The 22,521-nt window shown below is 47.3% G+C and overlaps 1 protein-coding gene, 1 pseudogene and 1 gene segment (V, D, J or C); 1 reads left to right on the top strand and 2 right to left on the bottom strand.

Moving 5' to 3' along the window:
• Positions 1–22,521, bottom strand: part of LOC132242853 (T cell receptor beta constant 1-like) — a 38,931-nt gene that overhangs the window by 7,457 nt on the left and 8,953 nt on the right. Inside the window, 4 exon segments of the C gene segment in view lie at positions 1,900–2,006; positions 2,141–2,158; positions 2,583–2,975; positions 5,143–5,198. Coding sequence covers positions 1,900–2,006; positions 2,141–2,158; positions 2,583–2,975; positions 5,143–5,198 — 574 coding nt within the window.
• LOC132242850 (anionic trypsin) lies at positions 12,408–16,361 on the bottom strand. The gene is made up of 5 exons (XM_059712025.1): positions 16,228–16,361; positions 14,986–15,145; positions 13,253–13,506; positions 12,757–12,893; positions 12,408–12,616 (listed from the first exon to the last, which is right to left on the bottom strand). Exons 1-5 carry the CDS (start codon positions 16,265–16,267, stop codon positions 12,464–12,466), a joined length of 744 nt encoding a protein of 247 aa, XP_059568008.1. The 5' UTR covers positions 16,268–16,361; the 3' UTR covers positions 12,408–12,463.
• On the top strand, positions 17,840–19,635 carry LOC132211281 (acidic leucine-rich nuclear phosphoprotein 32 family member B-like; annotated as a pseudogene).

Here is a 22,521-nt window from a genome sequence, read left to right as displayed (position 1 = left end):
CTTTATTTTCTTGCAAGTTCATAGAAAAACATTGCTATCTATGTATTCAATGAGTTTATATATATATGTACATATATGTGCACACACATTTGAATGTGTGCATGTGTTACAATGGTGAGGGAAGGCTGTGTTCTGTAGTCCTGTAGATGGCAGGGTACGTGGCTATTTCCGGCAGGCTTGTCGTGATACCTGCTCCCAAACTGGGTCACTTTGGGCTCACTCATTTATTCATTCACTTATTCAAAGATAATTTATTGGGTTTCTACACTGAACTAGGGTACTAGGCCATATCCCAGGGATGCTGTAGTAAAACACAGCCTTGTTATCAGGAGCTGACCATCAAATGGGGTTGTCAGACAAGTGAAGAGGTAGTTTGCATCAAGTGTGGTGTCAGGAAGGAGGGGTGCACAATGCACAATGATAGCAAAATATAGGGTGCATTCAACCCAACCTTAAGAGAATAAGGGGTAAGGAGCTCCAGAGAAGGCCTCTTGAGGGAAGATACTGAGCCAAATCTTTAAGTAAGTAGGAGTCAAGAGTACTCAGTCATTCCAGGTAGAGGAGTGCAAAATGGCCTGGAAGCAAATTGCTCAGGGGGTTTGGTGATGAGAGGAGTGAGGTGAGTGTGGAATAAGAAGGTGGAGGACAATTGTGGGTCTTTCATGCCATCCTAAGAATTTTGGACTACATGATCATGGTGACAATGAGACAACAAAGAACTTTTGTAGGATTTCTAGAAATAGCAATAGGGTTGATCTTGGGTTTGGAGAAACTTTATTTTCTATCCTTCTAGGCATGATCAAGGGGAATCTTCACAACTGTTAGTTCACTAGAGAGAAATAGATAAACTGATTTGTAACTTAAAAAACTGAAGACACAGCTGCTGAGGATAAATCTCCAGGTCAGTGCATTTTTCTCTCAGCTGGGAAACCTGGTTGGTGATGAATGGAGAGGAGAAATGTGCTCAGTGAGACAGCTGACAGGGACAGGAATGACATGTAGAAAATCAGGCTTCGATAGCCAGGGGGACATAACCAGTTGGCGGGTTGACACACCTATGTAGGTCAGCTCTTCCACAGAGCACCTTTGTCCAGGTAGGTCAGCAGATTCCTATGGTCAGCATCACCATTTCTCTAGTCTGTTTGGGAGTGAGCCTCTTCACGTCCCATCACCACCTTTCGCATTTCTTAAGTTCCCCACAGAAGGAGCAGTGCCAGTCACAGGCTGGGTCCCTGGCTACCTGAGGGGACTGCACTTTCTTTGACTACATCTTGTTTCTATCCTAACTGGAGTCCATGAGAGTTTAGAGATGGAAAAAAAGAGATATGTAGACACTCAAGGCAGAATCAAGCCAGAACAGGCCATTTTTATTGGTTCAGTCAATGTAGGCACACCAGGGTCTCCTGGGGTTAGGGAGATTTTAGTCAGGAGTGTTCAGCTGTGCAAGTATATAGCAGGTGGATATCAGGATGAATTGAGAGATTGAGACAGCTCTTCAGAAGCACTGGCTAGGAATGGAAAAAGGGGAATCCATATTGGGGAGATAACAGGCTGGAAGTTCCTGGCTGCACCTCTGAGCTGGTGTCAGGAATTCTTTCTCTTGACCTGAAGAGGGGAAGAAGGTTTTGGAGTTACCTGGAGTGTTGGGGACTTAGAGGAAGCAGGATGGCCCATTGACTAGATGAACAGGGCTCCTCATAACTAGGTTTCAGGTGACCCCAGCTTCTCTTTCCCTCACATCTCTTCCACTGTGGTTCTGGAGGTTGACTAAGTAAGGCATCTTCTAAGAAATGTGAGTAAAACCCCTCTTCCTCTCCTCCCACCTCTGGTCCTGGATCTGAGTTGCTATGTTTCGAGTGTCACCTCCAACCTGCCTGCCCACCCTACCCTCCTCCTTACCATGGCCATCAGCACCAAGGCGCTGACCAGCACCGCATACACAGTGGCCTTCCCCAGAAGGATCTCATAGAGGATGGTGGCAGATAGGACCCCTTGCTGGTAGGAACCTGTTGGTAGGAAATGAGAGCAAGTACATACTTTTAAGCAGATATCTCTGCCCCTTCCCAGGGTCCATGGGTTCTCCATCCTCTGGTTCCAAAGACCATGGGAGAAGGAGAGAAAGAAGCAGAGGGTCACTTACTTGAGGTGAAGCCACAATCTGAAAGAAAGAAGAGGGAGAGAAGAGATGAGCAGATGAAACACTGTCAGCCTTGTAATCAGCACACTTCAGGCCCAGACCAGAGGAGTCTAGCACTGCCTTCCTGTGTGCCAATATAGACACATTATCCTTGAAATTCATGAGACACATGTGGCAGCTCTGAAGGGGATGGGGACACACCACACAGATGCTGAGCCACCCAGGCCAGTAGTAAGCGGCCAGCTGCAAGGCTGTGCTGGCTGGGGATCTGAGGAGGAACTAGCCCAAGGTGCCTGTTCTTCTTCATGGTGTGCTCTCATCTTCCCATCCCACTCCTTTTATTAAAAAAAAAAAAGTCTAACCTGGTCTTTGTGGCCTTCTACCTGGATCCCCCTTTCTCTCTGGTCTGGCGCCTCCTTGCCTGACCCTCCAAGGCTCCACTCACCTGCTCTGCCCCAGACCTCAGCACTGACATTCTGGGTGATGGGTATGGGGCGGGTGTCCTCCCAATTCTTCTGGTCTTCTTCGTCTAGCCCAAAGAACTGCACTTGGCAGCGGAAGTGGTTGCGAGGATTGTGCCAGAAGGTGGCAGAGACCCTCAGCCGGCTGCTCAGACAGTAGTTGGAGTCACTGTGGTTGCGCTGCTCCTTGTAGGGCTGAGGGTCTGTGCTGACCCCACTCTGGGTCTCCTTCCCATTCACCCACCAGCTCAGCTCCACGTGGTCGGGGTAGAAGCCTGTGGCCAGGCACACAAGCGTGGCCTTCTGTGTCCGGGCAATCTCTGCTTCGGATGGTTCAAACACAGTGACCTTGGGTGGTTTCACCTTGTTCAGGTCGTCTGGAAGGGGAGAGGGGTTAGGAGTAGGGCTGGTCTGAGAGCTGTCTAGGTTTGGTAGGGGCTGTGTGTATTTTATGTGGGCCTGCGGAAGGGGGCCAACATAAAGCAACATTATGTATTAGATCCCGTTTGTTTATAGGTCCCATTCTCTATTGTCATTTTTCCTTGACTTTCCCATCTCCTTCCTAGTCACCCCATGGAGTGACTATCTTTTCCACCTCCCTAAGGGGGCACCCCCTTTTGTCCCAATTTTCTTGGATTTTTTTTAAAGTCTCACACTCAGGCCTTGCTCAATTACCTATCAGAGGAGTATATCTGTCTTATCTGTTCTTCCTTGTTCAAAGCCCTCTTTGGTGCTCGATGTAATCTTTGAGATTTAGAAGTGGTTATAGCAGAGTTGAATGGGCCTGGATGTTAAGGCAGAAGATTCTCACTAGCAACATAACCCTGGGAGCTAAACTGACTTTTTCTAATTAGCATTGTCCTGTTTTGTAAGGTGTATATGTTTGTCAGTATGATAGCACATATAAGAATTAGTCTTTCTTATCTAGAAGAGACACCTTTCCCATTGCATCTGACTAAATATTTTTTCTATATACTATACCCAACTCAAATTTTTTTCTCTCTTCTTTATTTTTTACTGTGTAACTTTCCAAGGTGCACCTGGCTATTATCTTCTCAGCTGTTCCACATTTCCTCCCAAGCGCGGACACACGGGGTTCATGGTAGCTTGCCTGGGATGCCTGTCATCTCATGAGAGATACTCCCCACGGATTGAGCCCTTTCTTCCTGCCAGTGCCCAGCAAGCCTCCCTGCCAGGGTTGGAATCCTATTTCACAGCCAACCTTTGCATTCTTAAAAGCACTGAGACCTTGGTTGCTGGGTAGGAAAAAGCTCCCAAAGTCTGAAGGCCATTTCATCAGAGGCTCCATATTGTAAACCCCTGGGCCTTTTTACAGTCTGACAGATGGGAGAGAAAGGATTTCTTGAATTGTTTGAAGGCATTTTCCCACCTGAATACACAGAGGGATGGAAGACACCACAGCCATCTTTCAAGCACCCTCCTTTTTGTCAGACTTTTCTGCTCCCTGTATTTGGTTCTGTTTTGACCACAAATACAGTTTTTGGAGTAGATAAACAATGGGAATGAGACGGATGGTGCCCATAGGTGAGTCCTTTACAAATGATTTTCACATAACTTAACCCCTTACAGTTGAAGGACTCCAAGAGGCTGGCATTGTTAACTCTGTTTATATCTCTAACTTTCTAATTTCATGAGCCCTCTTCCCCTGAATCCAGGCATTGTGAATCCCACGGCGAGCCTGGTGCCAACCCCAATTCCATCATACTTTCTGACATTGTGCCCCCATCTGTGGAACAAAGCCTGATCCAGCCAACCAACCTGCCCCCTTCCTCCAGCCCTGTCTGTATCTCCAGCCGAGACCCATCCATCTTTGCCCCGCTTCTCCCAAGCACAGGTCCCTTAGCCTGTAATCCCAGCACAGACCCGGAGGTTTGAGAAAATGAGTCCTCCTACCTATTTCTCTTCTTTATATCTAGTCTGTTGGAAGATGGTATAGGTTCCCATTGTAATAGTTAATTTTGACATACCTCCGCTAATCCCCACCAAACACTGTGTCCCCCAGAGACTCCCCTGCAGTTCTTACAATGCTGTGACATGGACTTCTGCCTTTGGGACTCAGGATCACCTCTCAAACCACCCCAACCTCACCCATCTGGTCCCTCACTGCCTCCTGAGCCCTCAAACCACCCAGAAAGACACACCGGGATCTTTGGAGAAGTCAAGACAGGGACGGAGTGAACGGTGCAGGGCTGGAGTTAGAATGGGAGGGAAAATGGAGAAGATCAGAAAAGAAAGGGAAAGTAAAACAACATAGTAATAAAAAAGTAGAGATGAGAGGAGTCTGGAGAACAATGGGAAGAGGAGAAAGCAAACACAGAACCTGAAGACTAAGCGTGGAACCCACCGCTGAGATGGCGCACAAACACAGTGGAGCAAGGAGGAGGCTTCGGGCAGGGTGGAGAGGGCCCTGAGTTCCAGGAAGGAGGGCAGCTCTGATCCTGTCCTTACTCCACACTCCCCTCCCAGCGACTGATCATCATGGTCCAGCACAAGCACCCCCCAGTCAGGAGCAGGACCCCATACCTGTCACGGTGAGCCTGGTGCCGACCCCAAAGTAGAGGGGCGAGTTATAGGAACACAACAGCAGAGAGCTGTGGCAAAACCTACCAGCGGTCTCCTGCCAGAGGGCTAGTCTTAGCTCCCTGGGAGCCAGAAGCCACCTTTCCTTGCCTGGGTTCATGGCTCTGGACCCAAGAGAGTCTATTAGGAGGAAGACCCAAGCATAGAATGGGGAGAGGGATACCAAGAGGCTCCGGTGGGGCATATCCACCAATGTAAGAAGGAGGATGAACCAGGAGAAGAGTAAGGAGGCAGATTATGCACTGAAGACTGAAACTCCCCTCCAGGATAGAAGAGTTCCCTCAGTCCCCTTCCACCAGGGCTGGGAGCAGAGACAAAGTCAGGTCTAAGGGACAGTGGCCCCACCACTTCAGGCCAGTACCTTACCTAGGACAGAGAGTCGAGTCCCATCTCCAAAATGCTGTGCCTGGTTGCTCACAGTACCACAGGAGTGTAAAAAACCCCAGAACCACAGGTGTGGGGCCCTTCCTTCCAGAAGCTCAGTCCACCCAGAACTCCCGGGACTCTAGTCCACTCACCCACATTCTCGGAGCCTGTTCCCTGCTGTGTTCTCAGTCCCTGTCCTCTCCAAGGCATCCTCCTGAAACTCCCACCTTACAACACGCTCTCCCCAGGGAGGCCTTTTACTTACCCAAGACAGAGAGCTTGGTTCCACTGCCGAAAAATAGCTTCTCGTTACTTACACAACACTAAAGCCTGGTAAGAAAACTGTCCTTGAGGCCTCACATTCCTCCTCCTCAAGTTCACCTGCCAGTTCTCCTTCCCTTTTCTCAGCAGAATTTTAACTCTGGGAGGTGGAGGGGAGACAACTGTGCCACCAGAAATGCTGTGGTAAGAGGACCCACTCAGCCCTGTGAGATCCCCCCTCCTGCGTCCATCCCCTTCTGTGTGAGAGACAAACAGTGGGACTACAGCAACTTTACCTCCAGAGGCTCTCCATCTACCTTGGCCATGACGGGGCACCTTCCACGGACTCAGGAGGTGGACAAGGTGAGCCCTTCCTGGCTAAGACTACTTGCCCCTGGGGAGAGGAACCCAGACTTTGGCACAGGCAGTCCATTGGGTTACTGGAGATGGAGCCTGGTCCCTCCTGTCTGCATCAAGACAAGACTTCAGATCTTTCCGATGAAAACATGCTTTTATCTAAGCTCCCAAGACAGGCTCCATCTGGGTCCCTGCCTCTTTTTGTAGGCTCCCAGCCCTTCAGCCCCAACTCGCTTAGACTTGCTTACCTACAACAGTGAGCCGGCTGCCTTCCCCAAAATAGAGGGTGTTTCCAGAACACAGCGTCCTGGATCCATTTCAAAACCCCTCTTGTCTGCTGAGCACAGCTGGGATTCCCTTATAGAGTCCCTAGCCTGCTTCAGACACCCTGCATACCCTTCCAGAGCCAGCCCAGTGACATGGGGAAGAGGCACGGTGTGATCTCCCATGAAGTTCAGAGCAGGGAATATGAGCCTCTGTTGGCGAGGGAAGATGGGCCAATGTCAGAGATCGCTATGACCCTCTGGCCTTCTCCCAGCTCCCTCTCCCAGGTAACTACTCAGAGGGGCAGCACCACCCCTCAGGCTCAGCTCTGGGATTACAGGGGACCTCAGGTGGCTGAGTGAATGTGCTCGTACAGGGACCTTCCTCTGAACTGGTTCACAGATGTAGAACCTGGGAGCCAGGTCATCTTTTCCTGCCCATGTTGTCTGGGTGAGTCCTCCCTCCCCAGACCCCCCTGGAGACCCAGCCTTACCTACGACCATCAGCCTGGTCCCTGGGCCGAAGGTAACATCATAGTTAGCACATCAGAATAGGGCCACTCTAAAATGCACACTTTGGACCCACTATGCCCTACCAAGGGCCCCGGAAGATCCAGAGCATATCTTACCTACAACTGTGAGCCTGGTGCCTTCTCCAAAGAAAACTTGGGTGTTCACACAGTGACATGGGGCAAGGAAGAAAACAGAATTGAGGCATGGAGAGGAGGGGCCCTGGCTGGTCTCTGGAATGAGAACTAACTGCCCCCCATCCCTGCTTTATAAGTACTGAACAGAAGAACATATTCAACTTTGACTTCTGAGGTCATGGAGCATGGCTAGATCCATCCAGAGGGCCCCGTGCCCCTTTTTCAAATGTCTCAAAGTATGTGGGCTGGAGAGGAGGGCAGGGTCCCAGAACCCAATATATATCTATCTTCTTTCTTTATAGATTGGGTCACCTCCCATGTACCTTCCCACTGACCTTGTCCTGGGATGAAGGAGTCTCCCTGAGTCCTTCCCCCATAAACCCACTGAGGTGTCCTTCTTACATCTGGGCTCTCTGCCTGGAAGCTTCAGTTCTGATTCAGGCCTGTCCTTATCCTTGGCCTTGGCTGGACAGGTAGACAGGAGTGAGGAGGAGGCATTCTGAACCAAGCCACTCTTGGGCCTGTGACCCTAGAGAAAAGTGGAGGGACTATGGGGTTGGGTCATGCTGAGAGGTTTTTGTAAAGGTTTCCCATAGAGATAAATCACCGTGGCCCCCTGTCCCCACAATGTTTCAGCTTTGTACAAAAACGCCCCTCCCATGGGCCCGCCCCTCAGAGCCAGGAAGAAACAACCAGAGCAGCTGTCCTTTGAGGGTGTTGGAGTTTGGGGGCAGTGGCATCATCCCCTGCCCCGTGGTGTGAGGTGGCAAGGTTCAAACCAGGCCAAGGGTCTCCCTCCTCACCCCATACCCTTTCTTCAGGATATTCTTAGCTCCTCAGAGACATGTGTCTTTTTGAGACTGCCTACCACAGGGCTTGGTTTTCTCCCTAACCTGGTATCCGCCCCTCTTGCAGAGTCTGTCGTCATAGTGGGGAGCCACCCTGCCAGAAAGTGGAACCCCCTTTCTATCCTGGGCCTGCCCCTGAGGTTGTGACACTCAGAGACCACGCCTTTCATCTGAGAATGAGGCCCTAACAAACACCCAGACTCTGTCCCTTTGGCCCCACTCCGAACCTCTAGGGTGGTCTGGAGAACTGACCATGAGCTGCCCAGGCTGGGCTTTCCTAGATGTGGCCAAAGTGAGAGCTGTGAGCTCAGTGCATTTCTGAATGGGTGTGGGTGAGGGAAGACCACACCTGTGTTTGTGGAGCTCAGATGTCAGAGGGAGGTCAAGGGAGTCGGGGAAGTGGGTGTGAAGAACTGGAGAAATAGTCTCAGGCACATACAATCATGGCCAGATAATCAGTCAGTCTTCTCCCTCTTCCCTGCAGGGTAGATACATTTTAAGTTGGTAGATATTTTAGATTTCCTGCATGAGATGACCTTGATTAACCTCCAGTTGAGTGACCTAGATCTCATTTCACTAAATGGAGCTTCCTTTTATCACCTTTCAAACTATGAAAGGTTTTGCTTTCCAAGGTTTTAGCTACCTGTGGTCAACCAAGGTCTGAAAATATTAATGAGAAATTCCAGAAATAAACAATTTCTAAATTTTAAATTACATGTTGTTCTGAGTATATGTGAATCATCCCTTTGTCCAGTGTCTCCATGCTGTTGATGCTCCCCGCCCCTTAGTCACTTAGTAGCCATCTCCGTTATCAGACCGACTGTCTTGGAACCACAGTGCTTGTGATCAAATAACTCTTATTTTACTTAATAATGGCCCCAAGCAAAAGAGTACTGATGCTAATAATTTGGATATCAAAAGAGATGCTGTAAAGTGCTTCCTTTCAGTGAAAAGGTGACTACAGTACAATGAGATATTTAGAGACAGACAACATTCATATAACTTTTATTATAGTATATTCTTAATAGTGTTTTATTTTATTATTAGTTGTTATTGTCAATATCTTACTGTGCCTAATTTATAAATTAAACTTTATTGGAGGTATGTATGTATAGGAACAAAACATTGTATACATAGGATTTGGTACTGTCCATGGTCTGTCTCAGGCACCCACTGGAGGTCTTGGACTGTATCCTCCATGGATAAAGTGGAGACTACTGTATTGATTGTGGATAGGAGTGCAAAATGACACAACCCTATGGGGAACAATTTGAAAATATCTATACAAATTACAAAAATGCATCTATTTATTCACCCAGAAATTCCACCTATGGATATTTATCCTTAAATATTATTGAATACAAATTTAAAAAATCTGTGTAAACTATTTGCATTATTTGAAATAACAAAACAGTTGAGAATAACAAGTGCCCATGGTTTTATGGTTGTGAATTTGCTGAGGAAGCTTGTGAAAAAAATGCATATTTCTGAGTAGTCCCAGGTACTTTTGAATTAAAAATCCTGGGATTGGCTTTACTAATTTGTACTTAAATAAACAATCAAGCCTCAAATTACCCTGGATATTTCTATTTCAGTGCCAGGTTTGGACCCACTGCTTGTCCCCTGACATGTAAAGAAACAGGTGTCAGGGTAGAGAACACTAGAGTGCTACCTGGTGGTGTCACAAGTTGGATGCAATAGTGTGGCTCTTAAAATTTAGAGAAAAAAAGAGAAAGGGAAGACAGTCTGTTTACTTAGGGATAGCGGCAGATCTCACACTCTATCATAAGCCCGAATAAAAGGTCTTGGGTTGCTTTTATCAGTTGAACTGTAGTAAGACCTGGTCTTTATTCCCTTTCAACATCGAGAAACACTTTTTATCACTGTAATGACTTAGTTTGATCTATTTCCGTATATTTTCCTGTCTTACCAATAATTGACCCTCTCAGTAAGTTTCCTTTGGACTATCTAGCTGGGCCGGATCCTCATCCTGACCACCTTACAGAGAATAATACCACTCTGTCTTGGTATCACAGCTTCTTTTAATTCTGATGGGATTTGCCCCAGTTTTGCCATTCTGTCACATTGTCATATGCAGCTTTTTGGGGGTGGGGGGGTGGGGGGGAGGGAATAGGGGGAGAGGGGTTAAAAAGAGCTTAGCGCTGAATGCGGTCATTCATCAGTTTGGGCAGCAGGGGGCAGCCTTTCCTTATTTTCTTTTTTAAGACCTAAGTAGCTGCAATCTCAGTGTGGCCACTTGAGGGAGTGAGAAGAATGTGGATGGTGCTCACGGGGACCAGGGGAAAGTGGGGTTACCTGTGTGCCTTTCTCAAGGTGTGTGTTGGCATGCGGGAAGGAGATACACAAATAACATCTTATATATGCATAATTCTTGAAACTTTCAAGCATGCGGTTACTCTCATGTTAATCTAAAATTTGTCTCCTACTTTCTTCAGATGTAACTGAAACCTGAGGCTAAATAGGTTGCCAACCTCACGTGTGATGCAGAAACAGAGCTGGAATAGGCAACCAGGCCTCCTTACTTAAGTCCTGGTGCTCCGGTAGGTGCTGTTGTCCCTGCAGCCACTGAAGGTCCTGCCCCTCAGGGAAGCCCACCTCCTGGAGCCAGTCTGCCCGGGCCCCCACCCAGGCCCTCCACTGACATCTGTGAGACCTTCAAGCCCCAGCCTCTGTATCTGTGAAATGGGAAGAGTAATAATGTCACCTGCCTTAGGAGTTCCTGTGAGAACTAGATAAGATAGATAATGCCTTTAATGATGAGTGTGGTCCCTGAAATAGTAAAAATGTTACTTACTACTGTTTTCACAGAGAGTACAGCTAGGAAGCTCTCTAGCGCATTGGTTCTCAAGCTTTAGCTTGCATCAGGATGATTTGGGAGGCTTGCCAAAATGTGAGTCGCTGAGTCCCATCCCAGAATTCCTGACTCAGAAGGTCTGGGGTGGGACCAAGAATTTGCACTTCTCCTAAATTCCCAGGTTATGCTGGTGCTGCTGGTCCGGGGACCACACCTGGAGAACCATTCTTCTGGAGGCTCTGTCTTTCTTCAGTACATTTCTCTCCACTCCTAGGTCATAGTTTATTGATTCAGTTACTGGGGGGCTATTATATTCTAGGCATTGTTTAATTACTAGATATATCAGGATGAGCAAGGCAAGATTTCTTTCCCAAGGAGCTCACCACCGAATACTAAGGCAGATGGATCTATGTTCACTCAGTGGCACGAGCAGGACTGTGACAGACATCAGCGAGGATCAGAAGCAGGGTTCCTCACTCAGGCTTGAGGGCCAGTGGCACAGGGGTGAGGGGAGGAATCAGAAACAGGAGGAGTCAGAAAAGACCTTTCTGAAGAGGGTGAAGGGGTGGGTGAGAAGACCATTGAGTGAGATGGACAGTAGTGTCCAGAGCTAGAGGTCAGAGGTGTATGGCTCATTGGAGGAACCACAGGGACTTCAGAGCACTGGAGGGGACGGGAGCAGCAGGGAGTGAGGCTGAAAACATAGGCAGGGGCAAAGCAGGAAGGGCCCATCTCAGGATAAGGAGCTTGGGTTCCATTTGGAAGCTGTGGGAGGTCAGGAGAGGTATTAATCAGGACTTGATGTAATGAGCAGGACCTCTTTGGGTGCAGTATTAGAAGGTGGACAGAAGGCCAGCCCCCTCAGTAAGGGCAGTGATGCAGGGAGTGGGCTGGAGAGATGTTGAAGGGCAGAGTTGATGGACCACAGTAGCATGGGAGAGACCGTGAGGCAGGGTAGAGAGAGCATGCCTTTGAGGCCAGGCAAATAAGAAGTTGAACCCCTGATCTACCATTTGCTGGACGAGGGACGTAGGTGAACTAACTTCTGCTTTCTTGTCTGTACCACAGAAGTGATATCCACTGCAGAGGGGAGGGTGAAACAACCATGTAATGTCTATAAGAGCTCCGTACAGTATATGTATATTGGTATCATCAGGTGAGGTGCACAAAAGGCCAATTTCTCTGGAGCCTGAAGGATGGAGACCCAGGGAAGCTTCTTTCCCCCCAGACACATGGGCAGATTGTCAGGAAGTAGGGCCCATTGGGGAGCACACGCTGGCTAAGTGCACGTGACAGGGATTCAGAAGAGGCCAAGGTGGATGCACAGGTGCTTCCCCAGGTGTGTTCAGTCTGGGTACAGGAAGAGGGAGGAAAGGGCCCGGCACATTGTGCCCACGGGCACACTGCACTCCAGTGCCAAGGTCAAGGAGCCTCTGACAGCCTTTTGGAAATGTATTTCCTTCTAGAAAACAGCGTCCCCTCTCTCCTGCTTATGATTTTGGATTCCATCTTTTTATTTGCTGCTAAACTAGTATGCCAGGGAGCATCTTTGATAAGTGGGGCACTTGGTATAAGGGCCGGCCAGACCCGGCTGACCTCGGTGGGAGGGTGTTGGCCAGAGCCAGGCAGGGAAGCAGATACAGACATAGGCTTTCAGATCAGTGTCACTTTATTAGCATAGTGATGGCAGGGGGACAGGTGGGATCTTTAGTTGTTGGCAGCCATGGTCTCCTGAATCCAGTCCACGAAGTTGCAGACCCTGGTGTAGACACCAGGCTTGTTCTTCTGGGCACAACCATAGCCCCAGGAGACAACTCCCTGAAGCTCTCCATTGCAGACCACGGGGCCACCAGAGTCACCCTGGGGAGGAGGAAGGCACAACACAGTTTATAAGGAGGGAGAAACAGGGGAGCACAGCTTATGGCCTTGGGGATTCAAATCCAGCCTCTAGGCAGGCCATGTGGATGGGCAGGGGTCTCAGATTGGGAAAGGGCAATCACCTGGCAGGAATCCTTGCCACCCTCGAGGAAGCCGGCGCACACCATGTTGTCGGTGATCTGTCCAGGGTACGCGGCTTCACACTGCTCCTGGGCCAGCAATGGGGCATCCAGGCACTGCAGCAGCTCAGGGTAGTTGACTTAGAGGAAGAGGAAGAGATAAAGGAAAGGAGAAATGAGAGTCAGGCCAGGATGGAGGATGGTAATCTGGGGCTGTCCCCAAGAACCTAAGCCCCAGCAAGAATCAAGGCGATTCAGTTCCCAGAATGGCCACTGCTGAACCCCTCCCTGGAGGCGAGAATGGCAAGTGCTATGCTTGTCCTATTCTGGGTCAACTCCTCGAGACTCTGCATCTCTCTGGCCTCCAGGACGGAGCCTGAGGGTGGTGGACACTTGACATTATTTGCAGACTGGATGCTGAGGGGGCTGAGCTCAGGCGATGCTCCATTCTGGGAAACATTTGGAAGTCAGAGAGTGAAGAAGTGAGAACCCTACTCACTGCCAGAGCTCAGGGTGTTGCCCCAGCCGGAGATGAGACACTGGGTGCCAGCAGGCGCACAGGAGGTGGGCAGGGAGATGGTGGACACCCGGGAACTGATGACCGCAGGCGAGGACAGCTTGATCAGCATGATGTCATTGTCCAGGGTCCAGCTGTTGTAGCGGGGGTGGCGGATGACCTTGGCGGAGTTGATGAACTGCTCATTCCCCTCATCGACCTCGATGTTGTGCTCTCCCAGCCTCACCTGGATGCGACTGTTGGGAGAGGAGAACTGAGGACCTTTTCGCACATCCCCACTCTTTCCTGGGATACCCGGCTCCCTGCTCATGGTGTGTTGGAGGTTAAAGCAAACAGCAGTTAACATGGAAAAGGGACATGGGAAGGCCAATGGACTTTGATAGTCGGCAGGGCTGAATATCAGCACAAGTTTTGCTCCAGCTGTGATTATAATGGCTCCAGGCAATTTCCTGATCTGATAATCTTTACTTCATTAACCAAACTTTAACTTTGATCTGCCTGTATTCATTGTTAAAGAGCAAATGTGTATTCAAAGTGAATAAAAAGCTGACTAGGCCAGAACTCAGTGTGCCTCTTCATGAAAGAGGTTTCCACCTGTCCCCCGCCCCGCCCCCGCCCCAATGCCTTCTAAACTCAAATGTTTTGTATAGTGTATCTATTGTGTCATCGGCCCTCCTTCAAGTTATTCTGAACCCACTGTGAAGGTCATGGCAATGGTGGGGCTGTGCCCATGCACAGGGCAGCAGAGGGGTGGGGGAAAGTATAGTTGAGACACCAAGGGCCTTTCTGCTTCAGATGTAAGTGTTAGTGGAGCTGGGATGGGGTGAAGGAGTCCAGTTGCAGTGGCTCCTCAATCTGCTTTTCCAGCTGTGCCCCCCCCCCCCCAACCCCATGCCTCCAATGTCATGGGCACAGATGAGCTTCTTGAAGCCCCCAGGCATTGCTCACACTCTGTGACTTTGCTATGTACAGCGGTGACTTTTGCTCCCTTCCTGGTCTGGTAAGCACTATCGTTCTGGATGATATAATCCAGTGGGTCTCAAAGTGTGGTCCCAGGACCTTGTTAGACATGCAAAGCCTCGGTTTCCACCCCAGACCTACTCAACCAGAACCTCTGGGGGTGGGATCCAGCCACCCATGGTCCAGCAGATCCACCAGGCGATTCTGACCCACACTTAGTTTTGCGAACCTTTGCTCTAGGCAGTGAGTCTCAGCTGAGAGAGTTCAAAATTTAGACACCTCTTCCTGAAAAGTCTGAATTAATTACCTTGGGACAGGCCCCAGGCGTTTTTCTTTTTTCTTTCTTTCTTTCTTTTCTTTCTTTCTTTCTTTCTTTCTTTCTTTCTTTCTTTCTTTCTTTCTTTCTTTCTTTCTCTCTCTCTCTCTCTTTTTTTTTTTTTTAACATTTCTTAGGTGTTTTTATGTGCATCCACTGGCAAAGGTTACTTGTATGAAGTCCTTGCCTGTTTCCCAGTTGGGCCTTGTACCCTAAATAGCCTCTTTCTGCTCTCATGACTGTAGCTCTGGCTGTTGTATTTATTTATTTGGGGTGTCAGAGTTTTCCTACAGGTGTCTCTCATCACCCCCATGCCTGGGCATCAGCTGTCATTGACAACTTCTCCTCTTTATGGTCCTTCTTCCCACCCTCCCCTAGACTGAACCAAGCTCTCCAAGAGCCCCCTCTGTGGATTTTGCCATCAGGGCCCAGCACTTACGACTTGTAGCAGTGAGCCGCAGACACCACCCACTGGTCATTGATGAGGGAGCCACCACAGAAGTGGTAGCCAGCGTTCAGGGACACCTGGTAGGGGACGGAATTCTCCTGGCAGGTGTAGCCCCCGACGATCTTGTCATCGTCATCAGTGGAGAAAGCAACTTGAGTGGAGACAGGAGGGAGAAGCCAATTCAGCAGGATGTTAGAGGGTATAGCCCGAGCACCTGGCCAGGTCATACTAATTGAGATTCCTTCATAAGCACAGAGATGACGGGCAGCAAGGACGGGCAGTGAGGACACACTGCCATCCCCAGTCAGTGCAATGGATGGGGTTCTCCTGAGTCTCTCCTTGTGTCTGCAGGGCACATAGCTAGGTTCCCTGCAGGGATCCAGCCCAGACCTCTACAGGGGCACCAGGAGAATGAGGACACAATAAACATCCTCATAGTGCCCTCAATGTGATACAGCTCAGAATGTGGTGTTCTCACCCACTGAATGCTTCTCTCCTGCTCAACATCACTCATCTGCTCCCCACGACTATCAGAGCCCTGGAGGATCAGGATGGGCTGGCCCAACAAGGAAAACCTCCTGGCTCAGTCACTCTGACTGCACCAGCTTCTCCCATAGTTCAAATCGGCACAGAGAGGCCAGAGAGAGGAGCCCCCACACCCATTGGATGGGACAAAGTTAAGCACTGTTATTGGCTGATAGAACCGTGTTTCTCAACCTTGGCTCTACACCTGAGAACCGTAAAATCACCTGGGAAACTTAAAAATTCAATGCTCAGGCCACACCTTAGGCCAAAGAAGTCAGAATTTCTAGAGCTAGGACTCGGGCATGAATGTTCTTTCAGTCTCTGTAGGTGGTGTATCTGGGGTTAAGAATAGCCACAGTGGTAATGCCTTAATCAATAATAATAATTAAAGAAATATCCACAGTGAAGCTAGCCCAGAGTTGTCAGACCTAAGCCTCAAGACCACTGGTCAATTTAATAAACCAGTTTCACCTCACCTCCCTTTCCATCCTCTCTTCTAAAAGCCTGAGATGAATGGATGATGGAGCTGAGAGTGGGTCATCCAGAAGGTGAGAGAGGTAAGGCTTAAAGAGAGCCCAGGAATGGGATAGAGGGGTGTTAGACAGGGGAGAGAGAACATCAGAGCACCGGTAAATAGGAGAGGCAGCAAGGTGGTGGAACTTGTATTTCTGCCAGGAGGCAGAGCCTGAAGCAACACATGGAACTCACCAGCGGCTCCCACAAAGGCAAGGATCAGGAGTGGATTCATGGTGGCAGAAGTAGAGCTGGGTTGGTGGTGGAGAGCCTTTATACCTCCCGAAGTGAGGGTAGGTGGCCACCCCTACTCCCTGTACAAACACACCTGCAGTTTTCCCTTTCCCAGGGTCTTGGATCAACTCTGCTATTTTTGGCCACTCTGTGGGTTCGTGACCTACAGGTGATTAGAACATTTACTTTCTGAGGGCAGAGAGGAAGAAGACCTGGTGATTCATAGAGGTATTCCAGGATGAGGAGAACAGGGGAAGCCAAGCCCCTCATATAACATCTGGGCCTTCTTAGGCTAAGAGGATGAGGTTTAGGAGGAGAAGAGTAACCTGGGCCCTTAGAAATTTTCTGACCTCATGGAGATTTATTTAACTGACTTTAAGGAAGGGCTGATATTGGTCATAAATGTGGCTGCTCAGTATCCTGGTGTCCCCTGAGAGGAAAGAAGTCTTCTCTAAGTTTCTATATGTGAGCGTGAAGACCCTTTTTCAACTCTAAATCAGTGGGCAGGAAGGTCAAATCCAAGGCTTTGAGGAACCAGGACTGTATCATGAAGAGGTGATGAGAAGGATGAGGCTGCATTCCTTGAAATTCTGGGCTTTCAGCTGGCTCTCCTGCCTTTCAAAGCCTATGGAGGAGGGTATTTGGAAGGTGGAAAGGGCAAGGGTTAAATGGTGTCACCAGGTACATTTGGGGGACAGAAGACCACATTCCTCCTCTTCTTCACCATCAGGACCTTGGCCTTTCTCACCACTCACCTTATTATAGGTTCTCTTTAAGCAGCCTCCTGGTTGCCATGGGAATCTATACTAACAGTGATGAAAATTGCCTCAATTGCTAAGAGCTGACAGTTTGAGCTAGAATTATGTGCAATCAGATATTAGAAAGGGTTTGGACTGATAAAATTGGTTTCTGACCAGAAGATTAGCAGTAGGTAGAAGGATTAGCACATGGTAAAGGAGCTAAGGATTGGGTGATCAATAACAAAGATGCAGTGTGTGTGTGTGGGGAGGGGAGTGTCTGGAATTTTCTATTTTAGATGCAATGGCACTTCTGTGCTGGGATCCATATAGAGTGAATCTTCCCAGAAAATGATTTCAATTTGGGACCTTCCATGGCCACCAAGACACAATTCTGTACTTTATTGAGGCAAAACCTGGCCAGAGGGGTATAGAGATGGAAGTAGTCTGTGTATGAGTCTATGTGAGCCTGGTTGAAGGACCCTCTGATGAAGAGACTTCTCAGTTCTTCTGAGCTCAGGGTTAGTGGCGGGGCAGGAGTGGGCAGAGTTCATTGAATTCTATGAAAGGTAGAAATGAGTAAATATTCTGGAGATGAAGAGCCAAATGAGAAAAACTCAGAAGTGGTGAGATAGAAAGTAGGTTAAGAGGGATGGAGGAACTGAAAACTAGAGTGAATTGGGGGAAATGCCAATGTGAGACCCATGGGGTTGAGAGGGGCCCATGGGGTGTCTTCTGGTCCAGTGTCTGACATGACTGGAAGCCAGCTTCTCCTTACCAGGAGACCCACTGCTCAGAGCCCTCCCCTGTCCTCACTGCACACCCTTTAACCGCCAATGGGCTTATATCCAGGTGGGAATACTGCTATATTTGTATAGTGCCTGACAGTTTTTAAAGGGCTTTCACACACACCATGCTGATATTCATTTGTGTTGAGTTTCAAGTTAAACTTTTCACAAATGTTTTAATTGTGAGTTATGCAGAACAAAATTATCTCCATTTATAGATGAGACTGAGAATCAGAAAGGTTCTGTCTTGCCTGATTATACAGATCTGAAAATGGTCTCAGGCCTACAGGAAGACATGGGAAGTGTAGAGAAGCATGAGAATCATGGCTGGTGGATCTAAGAGAATGTTTGTTTAGGATCAAGTCAGAGGGCACGCTCCATCCTGATCCCTCCTGATGCTTGTCTTCCTGGCAGAAATAGAAGAGGTAATTAACCTTCCACTCCTGGAGGCTAAAGCAAACAGCAGTTAGCATAAAAATGCAAAAAGAAACATTGGAAAACCAATGGACTTTGATATTCAGCTGGGTTGAAAATCAGCATAAAACTGCTCTGCAGTGGGCTCAATGGCTCAAGGAAATTTCCTAACCTGATAACCCTTACAGTGTTCATCAAACTTTACCTTAGATCTGCCTGTATGCATTGCTAAAGGGCAAATGTGTATTCAAGTGAATAAAAATCAGACCAGGCCAGAGGTTGGTGTGTATCCTCAAGCTGGAGCTGAGGAACCGGACCCCGGCAGCTGTTCAAGAACATGTCCTGGACAATTGCAAATCAGATGATGGGAAAACTGAAGGCTTAACAGCTGAATTTGTGAATTTAGAGTTCCTCAGTTTAATAAATGTAGGCTTGATTTCAGTTTCAAATTTCCCCAAACAACCAAAATTGAAAAAGCTTGAACTCAGTGACAATAGAATCTCTGGGGGTTTGGACATGTTGGCAGGAAAACTTCCAAATGTCACACATCTAAATTTAAGTGGAAATAAACTGAAAGATATCAGTACCTTGGAACCTTTGAAAAAGTTGAATGTCTGAAAAGCCTGGATCTGTTTAACTGTGAGGTTGCTAACCTGAATGACTACTGAGAGAGTGTCTTCAAACTCTTGCCCCAGCTGACCTACCTGGATGGCTATGACCAAGAGGATCGAGAAGCTCCTGACTCAGATGCTGAGGTGGACAGTGTGGATGAAGAAGAGGATGATGAAGAAGGAGAAGATGAGGAGGACAAGGAGAATGAGGATGGTGAGGAAGAAGAATTTGATGATGAAGATAAAGATGAAGATGTAGAAGGAGAAGAGGATGAAGATGAAGTCAGTGAGGAGGAAGAATTTGGACATGATGGAGAAGTTGATGAAGATGAGGATGATGAGGATGAGGATGAAGAGGAGGAAGAAAGCAGGAAAGCTGAAAAGAGGAAGAGAGAAACAGATGATGGAGAAGATGTTTAAGAACCCAAGTAATTTGCAAAAAAACCAAAAGAACTGTTCAGTATTGGTTGGACTGCTCATCATATGGATTTGGGAGCTGTTTAAAAAAAAAGGTAGCTGTGTTACAAACCCCAGGACACCCACCCACTCAAAGAGCCAAAGAATAGTTCCTGTGACATTCCGCCTTCCTCCATTTAGTCCCTTTTGGAAATTCACGACCACGCTTGGGGACTGCACCCCAACAACATTGTAAGCATTGTTAGGTTTTCATGTAAGACTCTTGCTGTAGCATGGATAGCTATGATTGGTGAGTCAACCAGCTGTGGCTACCAGTTACACCAAGACTGTAACACGTTTTTACTTTCTGTAAAACAAAGAAGCTTTGTAAATAAAATCTTAACATTTTTGGAAAAAAAGAAAGAGGCTCCACCTGGCCCCCAATGCCTTCTAAATTAATACTTCTTATATAATATTTTCATTTGTGCATCAGCCTCTCCTTCAGATCCTGAACCCTGCCATGAAGGTCGCGGCATTCCACCTGGCACCTGGTCTCAGAGCCTTGCCTTGCCATGACCTGGACCCCTCTAGTACACTTCTAAGGCATGGATGACACACCTCTCTGTGCTCACAGGTAGCTGACCCAGGTTATCCAGGTTATGGAGCCTCAATAATAGGGGCTTGTCCTGTAACATCACCTAATATGCTATTTCTTTGTATCCCTTGTTGTGGGGTCTTCATAGAAAGTCCTGGTTTAGAGAATAAGGAGAAATTCTTGCTGTGGATACCAACATGACCTGGAAAAGTATTGGGGAGGTAATTAATCCTTGGTAGAATATAGGAAATTATTTTTGGGCATGGGGAAACATTTTCGTATTGGTGCTTACAGCTCTGATACTGTCTAAAAGGGAACACCCAAGAGCTTGGGGATTTTCTGTGTCTAAAGCCTTAAAACTAGCCTTCCTTTGATATTTTGTGCTCCTTAGAATAAACCATCACAACCACACAGACTATGAGGTCAGTTTTATTCAATGTATCAGGAACCACCCTATAGACAGAGAAGATAGCTATAGGTGGAGACTTGCATCATACTCTAGGCTCAGATGTGTAGCATGGATTCAGGTCTGTGGGATGGATTCAAGTCCTCCTTTGCTTCAATTCAATTTGGATAAGTCTATACAGCTCTTGGTACTCTTCAATTTGAACCTTGGATTCCTTTGTCTATTTCTTTAAGACATTCTCTTAGTTCATATTTAGTGCTTAGCATATCAAACCATTGTCTTTTAATTATGATAATATGAAAGAGTTGTTAGGTGCTTACTATACAAACACTGTGTGAACCTTTCAAGGACCTTATAAAAAATTTTTATTATCATAGCTACTTATGGGGTTTCCCATTTTATAGATGCCAAAATGAGCTTTATAGAGGTGAAGTAACTTGCTCAAGGTCACACAGCCTGTCATTTGTAGAGATGAATGGTAGCCTGGTAGTCTGACTCTAGAATCAGCCTGCTTAAACATAGAAATAAATATTGGCTGCTCTTCCTTTTATTCGATGCTCAGTACAGCCTCATGAGGTAGGCAGGAGGTATAGTTTTCTTCTTTTTACCAATGAGAAATCTAAAGCTCAGAGGTTGACTTCATCAAGGTCACCTGGTTAAGGAATTAACAGATGACACCTCTTTAAGCTAAATTCATTTCCATTGTGTTTCCACATATTAGATTCTTTCAGACCTCCCAGTAGTCTGAGAAGTAGATTTTGGTCAGATTACAAATCACTAATTTCTTCCTTTTAAATCCCCCCCCCCAACTCAGTTATTTCTTCTCAGCTCATAATCAACAATCAACTCCTCCCTGGGCCTCAGTCTCCTTTATCACTCTCCAATCAGATTGTCACATTGCGGGCTATCTTTCTTCCAAACTCCCAGCTCCTTTCTTCCTCCATTATTTTTCTAAACTATATGTTTTCCCTTTATCCAATAAGGACTATTTTCTTGAATATCTTATCCTGGAGGTCACTGAATCTGGATAGTGGGGGAGCCCTCTGTGTGATCCAGAAAAATCCAAGAGTGAGAGAGATGTGTAGGCATAGACAGGTCATGGCTGGTTGGCTAAATGGAGTAGCCTCTGCTCCTCCCCTAACCCCATCCTATCCCCCACCTTGAAGCCAGGGAGCACAAACATGTTTTATGCCCAGAGGAAACATTTGCATATTTTATATATTCTTTAGGCCTCTATGGAGGGGTGAATAGGGAAGTAGACTGAGGTTATTTTTTTAATGTAAATATAGATTGGTCTCTATACTATAATGGTCTTTCTGTTCACATTTCAGTCACTCTTTGTCCCATCCTTGGACCTACTAGAATTGCTTAAGTGACTCCCAAGGTTATTGGAGAATAAGCAGAAGAAATCGGGCCCTAACCAGTTTGGCTCAGTGGATAGAGTGTCAGCCTGCAGACTGAAAGGTCCCAGGTTCAATTCCGGTCAAGGGCATGTACCTTGGTTGCGGGCACATTTCCAGTAGGAGGTGTGCAGGAAGCAGCTGATCAATGTTTCCAACTCTCTATCACTCTCCCTTCCTCTCTGTAAAAAATCAGTAAAATATATTTTAAAAAAAAACAACAGAAGAAATCGGGAGAGAGCCTAGGAGGACTACCCATGTGGATAATCGTTATTGTAGCAGCCATGACTTCTCCCATGATACTCAGAGTTTAATGAGTAACATGTGTATTTATTTTTCAGTTCATATTATATCCAGATTGAGTCCCACAAGTCCAGCTTGGTGATAAGCCAATTGGGCTCCCTCCACTCATTTGGCTCATAAAACTCTATACCAGCGGTTCTCAACCTGTGGGTTGCGACCCCTTTGGGGGTTGAACAACCCTTTCACAGGGTCGCCTAAGACCATCGGAAAACACAGATATAATTACATATTGTTTTTGTGATTAATCACTATGATTTAATTATGTTCAATTTGTAACAATGAAAATACATCCTGCATATCAGATATTTACATTAAGATTCATAACAGTAGCAAAATTATAGTTATGAAGTAGCAACAAAAATAATCTTATGGTTGGGGGTCCCCACAACATGAGGAACTGTATTAAAGGGTCAAGGCATTAGGAAGGTTGAGAACCACTGCTATAGGCCAACCCATTCAGGAGTATATGCAAAAGGCTCTCAGGTCCAAAAGGGAGTGCTCTGTCCACATAGGCACCAACCAACACAGTTTCCATTTGAAGACCCTCCACTTCAGGGTCACTGTGTTTGAGCAGGTTTTGGGCTTACGTATCTAGAACCCATAAC

This window comes from Myotis daubentonii, chromosome 10, assembly GCF_963259705.1.
Source record: "Myotis daubentonii chromosome 10, mMyoDau2.1, whole genome shotgun sequence".
NCBI classification, from domain to species: Eukaryota; Metazoa; Chordata; class Mammalia; order Chiroptera; family Vespertilionidae; genus Myotis; species Myotis daubentonii.
The sequence above is the reverse complement of the archived record's forward strand: the minus strand, read 5'-3'. Positions and strand labels throughout refer to the sequence as shown.